General features: G+C 43.9%; 1 protein-coding gene across 1 annotated transcript in view; it reads right to left on the bottom strand.

The window, feature by feature from the left end:
- The window catches only part of LOC112075718 (protein FAM13A-like), a 23562-nt gene that overhangs the window by 2918 nt on the left and 9261 nt on the right, over window positions 1-11383 (bottom strand). Inside the window, exons 3-4 of the mRNA XM_070441036.1 lie at window positions 9451-9660; window positions 5827-6002 (exon numbers count right to left, since the gene is read on the bottom strand). Of these exons, the coding sequence (XP_070297137.1) occupies window positions 5827-6002; window positions 9451-9660 (386 nt within the window). The remainder of the gene's footprint in view (window positions 1-5826; window positions 6003-9450; window positions 9661-11383) is intronic.

Here is an 11383-nt window from a genome sequence, read left to right as displayed (position 1 = left end):
GGAGGAGATACTGAAGATTTATGTTAAAAAAATCTAAAATATTGATTCTATACATCGTTTGACATGTTTTACAACTGTAACGGAACTTTTGACATTTCGTCTGCAACTAGTGACGCGCTTCTCGTGAGTTTTGATTTGTTTACCAAACGCGCTAACAAAAGTAGCTATTTGGACATAAATGATGGACATTATCGAACAAATCAAACATTTATTGTGGAACTGGGATTCCTGGGAGTGCATTCTGATGAAGATCATCAAAGGTAAGTGAATATTTTTATGTTATTTCTGACTTCTGTTGACTGCCAATATGCGGATATCTTTTTGTCTTGATTGGGCTCTGAGCGCCGACCTCAGATTATTGCATGGTTTGCTTTTTCCGTAAATCTTTTTTGAAATCTGACACAGCGGTTGCATTAAGGAGAAGTGGATCTAAAATTCCATGTATATAACACTTGTATCTTTGATCAACGTTTATTATGAGTATTTCTGGAAATTGATGTGGCGCTCTGCAAAATCACCAGATGTTTTTGGAACTACTAAAACAAAACGCGTCAATGTATACTGAGATTTTTTTATATAAATATGAACTTTACCGAACAAAACATACATGTATTGTGTAACATGAAGTCGTATGAGTGTCTCTGATGAAGATCATCAAAGTTAGTGATTAATTTTATCTCTATTTCTGCTTTTTGTGACTCTGTCTTTGGCTGGAAAAATGGCTGTGTTTTTCTGTGATTTTGTGGTGACCTAACATAATCGTTTGTGGTGCTTCCGCTGTAAAGCGTTTTTGAAATCGGACACTTTGGTGAATTAACAACAAGATTACCTTTAAAATGGTGTAAGATACTTGTATGTTTGAGGAATTTTAATTATGAGATTTCTGTTGTTTGAATTTGGCGCCCTGCACTTTCACTGGCTGTTGTCATATCGATCCCGTTAACGGATTGCAGCCATAAGATTAAGCCATACACTCCACAGAGCTGGGCTTTATGGAAGAGTGGCCAGAAAAAAAGCCATTGCTTAAAGAAAAAATAAGCAAACATGTTTGGTGTTTGCAAAAAAGGCATGTGGGAGACTCCCCAAACATATGGAAGATGGTACTCTGGTGAGTACTAAAATTGAGATTTTTGCGCATCAAGGAAAACGCTATGTCTGGCGCAAACCCAATACCTCCCATCACCCCGAGAACACCATCCACAGTGAAGCATGGTGGTGGCAGCATCATGCTGTGGGGAGGTTTTTCACCAGCAGGGGCTGGGAAACTGGTCAGAATTGAAGGAATGAGGCGTGGCGCTAAATACAGGGAATTCTTGAGGGAAACCTGTTTCAGTCTTCCAGAGATTTGAGACTGGGATGGAGGTTTACCTTCCAGCAAGACAATGACCCTAAGCATACTGCTAAAGCAACACTCAAGTGGTTTAAGGGAAACATTTAAATGTCTTGGAATGGCCTAGTCAAAGCCCAGACCTCAATCCAATTGAGAATCTTGTGGTATGACTTAAAGATTCTGTACAGCAGCGGAACCCTCCAAGGAGCTGGAGCAGTTTTGCCTTGAAGAATGGGCAAAATCCCAGTGGCTAGATGTGCCAAGCGTATAGAGACAAACCCTAAGAGACTTGCAGCTGTAATTGCTGCAAAAGGCGGCTCTACAAAGTATTGACTTTGGGGGTGAATAGTTATGCACGCTCAAGTTCTGTTTTTTGTCTTAGTTCTTGTTGGTTTCACAATAAAAAATATTTTGTATCTTCAAAGTGGTAGGCATGTTGTAAATCAAATGATACACACCCCCCAAAAATCTATTTTAATTCCAGGTTGTAAGGCAACAAAATAAAAAAATGCCAAGGGGGTGAATACTTTTGCAAGCCACTGTACGTGTTTGACGGACAGACATAGGTCACAGGGTACTTATCATTCAAGTTCCACCCCCTATTTGCTGCAATACAACACCTTCCTGCCATGCAAAGGGCATCAAAAGCTACAATACATAATTTCTGCAGGTGCTGTTTGACACAAAACAAGGTCAACAAGGACAACATGGTTCAAGGAAAACACAAGCACCACAACAACTTTCACATCATAGCACAATAACACAACAGTCCATCGACAAAGTGCTTATCTACAGCCCTTATGGGGCTCTTACGGCGGCAAACACGATGCCACATCCTAAAATAGAAGACGTAATATTATAGTGGTTCTCGATGAGTAGAGCACAGGAGGTTGGTGCCACCTAATTGGGGAGGAGGTGCTCGTGGTAATGGCTGGAGCGGAATCGGGTGGAAAGGTTTCACATCAAACATATGGAAACCACGTTTTACTCCGTTCCAGTAATTCCATTCCAGCCATTAAAATGAGCTCGTCCTGCTATAGCTCCTCCCACCAGCCTCCTATGGAGTAGGGCACATTCCAGTACCATGTCAGGCCAAGTCAGAGACAATCAGTAGCCCTTGATACCAGATCATTCACTGAGTTCTTCCTGAACAGCTGTTTGACATGCCGACATGGCCTGGGCTCTGGGCCTAATTATACCCCTCTCTGATTGGTTGATGGAGGGAACAAACTGAGGACATGGTGTACAGTATAAGGCCCCAGCTGAGTTATGTCACTTCCACAGAAGGCTGGTGGGCAGAGCTATAGGAGGACTGGTTCATTGTAATACCTGGAATATAATCAAGGAATTGAATCAAACATCAAACATATGGAAACCTCTGTTACATTTATTCCATTCCAGCCATTACAATGAGCCCGTCATCCTATAGCTCCTCCCACCAGCCTCCTCTGGTCACTTCCTGTCCTGTTACTGTACCATAGAGTTCGATAGAGGGCACAGTTGCCACTAAACCTATTTTAGCGGACAGCACCATTGTGGACGTAATAATGGCAAAGATAGGGTGCGTGCCCTCTTTCCAACTCTATGTCCTGTACAGACCCTCCAGTGATAGTGAGACGATGTGCTATCAGAGACGGATCCCTGGCACGGACACCAGGGGTTATTATAAGATATGGCTGCCAATCAGGTGGGCAAAGAAGCGGGCAGGGGGGTATGAGAAGTTGGAACATAGTGCCTCGATCACGGTGCAAGCCATATGGGATGGGACTGTGAGAACAGGAGACAGAACAATTTGGTCTGTGTGTCTTCAGACCAACTGTGTTTATAAACAATGCGGGCAGGAAGGCATGGGCCAAGAACATGGATGACTGGGAATGCCCACTAATAACGATGCACGATAGATTGGACAGAGAGGGCAGTAGAGTCTTTAAGGTGTGTGAGTACGTATCAGACCATTTAAAGTCTTACCACCGACTCACGGAAATCGGAATGATCCAGCAATATTGTTACTATTGACTTTTTTGGTTAACTRTTGTGTTAGAAAGTCTGACTTCAAATAATATTCKCCAAGCACCTCTGAAACCCTGTCAGTGGAATTTACAAGCAGGGATGAGTTTCCTTTCAGTTCCTCTCAAGTAGTGCCAGTACCACTSAAAGGGATGCCGGTAGAAGTGGAAGAGAATGTGAACAGTAAAGGAGAAATGTATGAGCCCTCTCTGAGTGCACGTGGTGAGGATTCTATCACCACAACATTAATGGCATGTTAAGCCTACAGCCCTCCATGTCGGTTACAGATGGAGTGTATGTGTGTGTGTGGACGTGCTTAACTATTCTTGTGGGGACCAGAAGTCCCCACAAGAATAGTAAACAAACAAAAATTTGACCAAATGGAGACATTTTGTTGGTCCAAACAAGGTCAAATGCAATTTTTAGGGGGTTTAGMGTTAAGGTTAGAATTTGTGTTAGGGTTAGAATTAGTTTCAGGGTTAGGGTAAGGGTACGGTTTAGGGAAAATCYGATTTTGAATGGGACTGAATAATYTGTCCCCACAAGGTTAGTTGTACAATACTGTGTGTGTGTGAGCTCCCACGCATAGGCTTGTGTGAGATAGACAGAGAAGGTGGAGGAGGAGGGAGATAGAGAGATGATTGAGAGACAGAGGAGGAGCCAGGAAAGTGTGCAACAGCGTGTGCCTAAGCTCTCTCCCTTTCTCCCACCTACTCTTTCACATGGCAACACATATCAACACTGGTTTAGAATAGGACAATGGTGATGGAAACACAAACATCAATCAATCAACCTGATTCCAACTATTTAGGCAAGTCAGCCAAAGATAGTCCAGGTGCATAGAGATAGCTACTGTATGTGTGTGTGTTTATGTGTGTGTGGTTCTTCAAAGACTGTCATAGACAGGCAGGCAGGCCACAAGAGCCTAATCTCTCTCACTCACTCACACACGCACGCACACTGTCCTCTCAGGCGGGATAACGATATGCTCCAAGAATAAATCAACATCCAAGCAGGTTTTAATACGCTTTTAAGGAACGTTCTACTTTAAAACAGCAGGGTGGTAAATAGCAAGGGATCAAACATGTTGTTGGAGTGGAGACGTGAGGGACTAAGTCAGGACAACTCATTGGAGGATGCTGGAGTTCTCAGGACCCGTTCTGTTATATTTTCTTATTTTATACAGGCATGTTTTGTCTTAAAGAACAATTATTATATGGAACAATTACAACTGAATCAATCATAAATCAAACTATGAACTGACTATTTACACCTTAGAGACTATTTGCACGGACTCTCCAACAAGCCAACCCTTATACACAAACACAACTACTGTTCTATAATATACTATTTAGTCAACTGCGCAACCAGTACACCATCCTCTCTATATGGTAAATACAGTCATACTTGACATAGCACATACATGATCTATTCTGTATATCCTATTGAGTACATACCAGGATATTACTATGTGGACCCCAGGAAGAGTAGTCGCTGCCTTGGCAGGAACTAATGGGGAACCAAATAAAATACAAAAACGACTTTTCTATTACTTTTTTATTTGACTCTTTATTATTATTGATTATAAACTGGGTGGTTTGAGCCCTGAATGCTGATTGGCTGACAGCCGTGGTATATTTAAGCAATAAGGCAGGAGGGGTGTGTTATATGGCCAATATACCACGGCTAAGGGCTGTTCTTAGGCACGACGTATTGGGGAGTGCCTGGACACAGCCCTTAGCCGTGGTATATCGGCCATATACCACAAACTGTTGAGGTGCCTTATTGCTATTATAAACTGGTTACCAATGTAACTAGAGCAGTAAATATACTATTTGATATACCCACGGCTGTCAGCCAATCAGCATTCAGGGCTCGAACCACCCAGTTTATAACAGACCTATACCACGGGTATGACGAAACATTTATTTTTACAGCTCTAATTACGTTGGTAACTAAGGGCTGTATCCAGGCACTCTGCGTTGCATCGCGCTTAAGAACAGTGGTTAGCCGTGGTATATTGGCCATATACCACACCCCCTCGGGCCTTTTTGCTTATTTATAGTACTGCAATGTTGAGGTAGCTAGCACACGAGCATTTCACTGCACCTTTTATACCTGCTGTAAAACTGTGTACGTGACAAATAACATTTGATTTGATTTTGAACAGTTTCTGTGTATCTTTTTAAAATGATACAGCACTAATGCTCTGTCAAACCATTTTTCTCCATAAATCACGCATGACTCGTAACACATATACATAAACTGGCTTTAACAAGGCCTTAGACATAATGAGTCAACTGCCATTTAGACCCACCTTGCAACCCATCTGTCTTATTAACCCATGCCCAACTAACACCCATCCCAAAATCCCATGCCATGTAATAAACACACTGGAAGACATTGGACCAACATGGCAACCTAAGTGTGTTATACCATAACCTCACTGACCCACTACACACATCCCAGAGACAGGCTGCAAAACTTACTGGAAGACATTGGGGCGAGACAGTTGCCAGATTGAGAGCGGTCATGCGGTTTTCCCTGTGGCGCTGGTCCACCTGGGTGAGGAAGAGACAGAGGTACTGTAGGAGGCCGTAGTGGACGTCTGGCAACTGGTGAAGTAAGACCCTCAGGTCTGAGCAGAAAGCATCCTCACTGGACTCTGGAGGGAAATACACAGGAAGACCATTTAAAAACCAGTTCACTCTGGGGAAAATAAAGCTGTTCTGTTCAATTCATGGCGGCAGGTAATTTAGCATTGAAACCGAAAGGTCGCTGGTTTGAATCCCAGAGCCAACTAGGGGGGAAATCTGCCATGTGCCATTGAGCAAGGCACTTAACCCCAATTGCCCCTGTTAATTGCTCTGGATAAGAGCGACTGCTAACTGAGGTAATTGTATTCTATTCTAGACATTATTAGAGAGGGGAGAGACTGTGTTGTGCTTTGGTTGAACAGCTGATACACTAGAAGGAAACCACAAACATGTAGAAACAACACTATCAATAATTAAAAGATTGGAAGGCATTTTGAGAGTACTGTACTTTGAAGCGATGCTCCACTTTGTTGATGAGAAGGAGAAAATACGATTATTAACCCAGATACCAATGCATTGGCATGATCATGTTTTTTAATAATACCTTAGCTCACATGACCTACTTTATAATCTGTAAATAATAATTAGTCTATCATGACTGACAAAACAAGTAACACAAAGCTTTGTTTTGGGTTCTGAGGGTTTGGTTCACAGGCCTTTCGGTTTAGGTCAAGTGTGTCCAATTGAAAATAAGCCTACTCAACACCATAAAATCCTATCTTCAGGTCAACGGCTGTTTGTTCGGCTAGACGCACATTGATATTTGAAAGAGAATGACGTACACACCTGCTCTAAATGTATAATCTATGACCACGATGCTGGTAATACCTTAGCATCAAATACCTTAGCCGAGTGGCGCAGCGGTCTAATGCACTGCATCTCAGTGCTAAAGGCGTCACTACAGACCCTGGTTCAATTACAGACTGTATCACAAACGGCCGTGATTGGAGTCCCATAGGGTGGCGCACAATTGGCCCAGCATCGCCCGGGTTAGGTTTGGCCGGAATAGGCCGTCATTGTAAATAAGAATTTGTTCTAAACTGACTTGCCTAGTTAAATACAGGTTAAATAAAACATTAAAATGAAAAGGAAGTGAAAACATGATGATGCCAGTCAGGATTCATAATTGAGGTCAGGGGTGGATACAGGGACATACCTACTGGTCTTGAGTAAGACGTGTGTGTGTGTGTGTGTGTGTGTGTGTGTGTGTGTGTGTGTGTGTGTGTGTGTGTGTGTGTGTGTGTGTGTGTGTGTGTGTGTGTGTGTGTGTGTGTGTGTGTGTGTGTACACAGCAGGAGGGCATCAGGAGCTCTGAGAGCACTCACAGCTGTTGCATGTCTGGTGAGGTGAAGTTCAGAGATGTGTGTGTGTGTGTGTGTACGCTCCCTTGCGTGTGTGTGTGTGGGGAGAGATGAAGTGGGATCAGATGGAGACGTCAGCCCTTCACTCTGCCAAGACCGCCCAGACACAGGCTTGTTCCTGGGTATTAGATGACATAGAGTTACTCAGTTGATCCACTGTCATTTTCTACCACACAGCAAAACAGACTGACCCTAATCTCGGACTAGTGACGCTATCACTAACAAGTCTCTATCGGTGTCTATGATAGTGACCTCTTCGCATATTTCCCTTCATTTCTCCAAGGTAAGACCTATCATCAGTAACCAGATAAACAATATCAAAGAATTTCGGCCTGACAAAGAGAGGAAGCTTGAGCTTGAGGCTAAACAGTGAATTTTGACCAACCCTAAACTGAATATTCACAATAAAATTCATCACAATCCAGAATATTGTAATCCGCTTTATCYMTGCCATGGCAGTCACGCAGCAGAAAAGTCCCTCACGTGGCAAATCTGTCACATGCGGTCGCGTCGAACATTGCAATCTGCTAATGGGTGACATTACCTGCCAGGGCAGTAAAATGTCAGCCAAACCACACTGGGTTTTTAGATGGGTTTCCTGGCACCCATGATGCATCATCTGTGGCCATTCCAACAACACACACAGAGGAACATTCAGATCACCCTCCACCTCTCTGGGGGGCATAAAATAGATCCGTGTGTCCTGTCCAAATGTTTTCCATCTTTCTGTCGTATCTATCGTTCTATCATTTCGATGGGGATGCATCTATTGGCCAATTCCTCTACCCATCTATTCATCTTTTTGTCATGCTCTCCTGCTGTCTGCTCATCCATCCATCCCTCACTTCTTTATTCCCTCCCTCAGTTTAACATTTTCCTGTACCTTGGCACCGGGACTTGAACCAATCATATCGAGTCATTTTTCTCGCCAATCCAAGTCCTGCTTCTTCATTGACTTGTACCCAGCCAGGCCCACACTCTCTTAATGCGTCCTCTGGCACCAAGCCYTGACACATACTCCTATTCATCCAAAATGTTTATAATATACACTCTCTGTCATCTCTGACAACCACAAGTCACTTTGAACCAAAACACAGTCTATGCCCCAAATGGCACCCTATTCCCTATATAGTGCACTACTTTTGACCAGAGCAATTTGACCAAAACAGAGTMTACGTCAAAATGAGTGCACTACATYTGGAATATGGAACTATTTGGAACTGTGACYAGATTCCCTTTCCATCATCCAGATTGAACTAGATCATCATGGAGGTGAGTTAAGACCAGAGTAAGGCCAGTACAGTCTGTGACGGGCATGGGACTGGCCGGACCTTATATGGACTTATAATATACACTGTAAGGACTGAGGAGTCTGTGAAGAAGGACTCTGAGCTGAAGTCAATGCATCCCCTGCCTCTCTGCCTTTCCACTGCCTGAGTCAGCGAATGTCTGTCTGTCTGTCCGTCCGTCCGTCCGTGTGTGTGTGTGTGTGTGACATACAGTCCCGTGGCCCAGACACTTCTGCTGTGTTAAAGGTAAACTCCTGTCTCCTGCACAGCGTAAGGGCCAGCCGGTGACCCATGCAGACATCTAAACATAGCCTGTTTTCAGCGAATCAGAAGTCAGAACCGTGATCTAGATACGTAGAACACTGGCGAAGAGCTGCAGGATTTATAAGTGGGATTGGGAAATGGTTTAGGGCGAGTGCCAACTGGAAAGCTTAGCTGTAGATTGTTCTGATAGTATCTCTGTAGAAGAACGGTAACACTGATTACACTGGTGTGGTATGTAGTATCTGGTAACGAAATGGAAGCACCGCTTGAACATGATTATGCTGCTTAATGATAATGACTATGTATCATTACCGTCCATGTTTGACCTCGACACCATGGTTAAGGGAATGATCACTGATGTGATAATGGGAATGTGAATACAGTACATGGTATGATAGTCATATGACTAGAGAAGTGGGCTATCACAATTCTAATGTTGTGAATGGAGACAGTCATGGTCAAAGACCCTAGACTAGAGTACTGTTGACAGACTATGATCAAATCCATCATCATTATCTGACAATTATGCCCCAGAGGACAAGTTCCTTCACAGTTTATAGACACACGCACATTGTATTATTCCAAACAGTAACATTTCTCACCCTGGTGCTGCTTTATAAGGGCAGGCTGTACGGTGGAGTCTACCAGGCCTTCTGGCAGGTCCCTGAGGTACTGTTTGAACAAGCTGGCCACTGTACACACATCCGCCTCAACCAGGAAGTCCACGTCCTCACRGTTCTCCAGCCGCTGTTTCAGCCCCTCCACCGCCCGTACATTACCGTTGACCCTGAACAGGCCCTCATGATGAAGAGCTGGGGATGGAGAGAGAAGATTGAGGGAGAGAGGGGCGAGGTGATGGAGGGATGTGAGTGATGGGAAATGATGGCAGGTAGGAGAAAAGGGGTAGAGAAGCACAGTGAAAGGGGGATAAGAGGGGGATGAGAGGGACAGGGATGGTGAGAGTAAGGTAAGAGGGGGAAGGTGGAAGGAACAGAAAAGAGATGCAAACAGATAGAACGCATGAGGAGATAAGATGGAGAGGTTGGGGGAAGTAACCAGACATAAGGAGAGGTTGGGGGAGTAACCAGACAAAGGAGAGGTTGGGGGAGTAACCAAACAAAGGAGAGGTTGGGGGAGTAACCAGACAAAGGAGAGGTTGGGGGAGTAACCAGACAAAGGAGATGTTGGGGAGGAGAACAAGAAGAGAGGGACAGTCAATCTCTTCTACTGATGGCAGAGTGGTTGTTTTATGTTTCTTGGACACCTACTTAAGACATTACTCTACCCCAGGGCTCTCCAACCCTGTTCCTGGAGAGCTACCCTCCTGTAGGTTAACTCCAACCCTGTAGGTGTCCAAGAACACAACCATACTACTCCCAGACATTGACAGGGAGTGGAACATTTCATGGTCAACTTGGAGTCTCTCTGGATCACTGAGCATTGCTGCACACACACGGGTGACAAAGGGTCAAGTTGATGCGTGACAATAATGAATGCATTAATTTGGTGGGTGCTTATATTTGTCCTATTTCACAAATGTACACGTGTTTTATTTGCATGTGTGAATTAGAAATAACTTTTTTTGCATATCCCAGCTCCCCCTGAGACACCCTCAGAGAGGGGGGGTCACAGCTAGGGTCAACCATTAACAACAGTGACCCTGGAGCAAGTAGGGTTAAGTGCCTTGCTCCTCACATCAACAGCTGTTTCACCTGGTCGGCGCTAGGATTTGAACTAGTGACCTTTCGGTTACTGGGCCACCGCGCTAACCGCGAGGCTACCTGCCACTGCAGCTGTGTGAGTCATACTTTATTATTAACTCGGACAGCAGTTTCTGGGATTACACGACATAAAGTGTTGCTCTGCTGTTGTTGTGAACAATCTACAGGGCCACATGCAGTTGTCTAACGTTGTAGACAGAAATGCCATGACGTGATTCCTTATTCTACATGTCAGAAAGGCATTGTTGTGGTACATACTSTAGCATATTTCTTTCTGAACGTTCCAAAACGTTGCACATCCTACCGAATGCTACCAGACCAGTGGGCTGCAGAGAACAAATAATTTAGACCAGAGATTGAAATGTAATTAAGAAACTCTCGTTACAGGCACATTTACTATTACCTAACTAAAACTGTAAAAAAAATACCCGCTGTCTTTGCCCACACAGCTTGTGCTCCTGTCTCCCTCCTATTTCCTAATCACAACGATGCGTGACCTGAAGTCTGATTATTCAACCACACCCAAAAATAAAGAACTATGTGCAAGGCCCAATGTATGATGTGGGTGTGSTGAGTTTGTGAGAGGGCGTCATGTGGTCATGAAGAGGACATCCTACTGCTGTATCATAGAACTACACTGACCTCTAGTGGGAAAAGAAGGGAATTACTACTAGAAGGGCTAAGGGCTAGACCATTTGATAGCAAGATGAGTACAGAACAAAAACATAAGGATAAGTCTGTCATGGTATGGAGCTTGTATTTGTATTTATACCAATCAAATGACACGTTTGCAAATCATAACAGTAACACATGT

Source organism: Salvelinus sp. IW2-2015, unplaced genomic scaffold, assembly GCF_002910315.2.
Source record: "Salvelinus sp. IW2-2015 unplaced genomic scaffold, ASM291031v2 Un_scaffold3354, whole genome shotgun sequence".
Classification (NCBI taxonomy): domain Eukaryota; kingdom Metazoa; phylum Chordata; class Actinopteri; order Salmoniformes; family Salmonidae; genus Salvelinus; species Salvelinus sp. IW2-2015.
The sequence above is the reverse complement of the archived record's forward strand: the minus strand, read 5'-3'. Positions and strand labels throughout refer to the sequence as shown.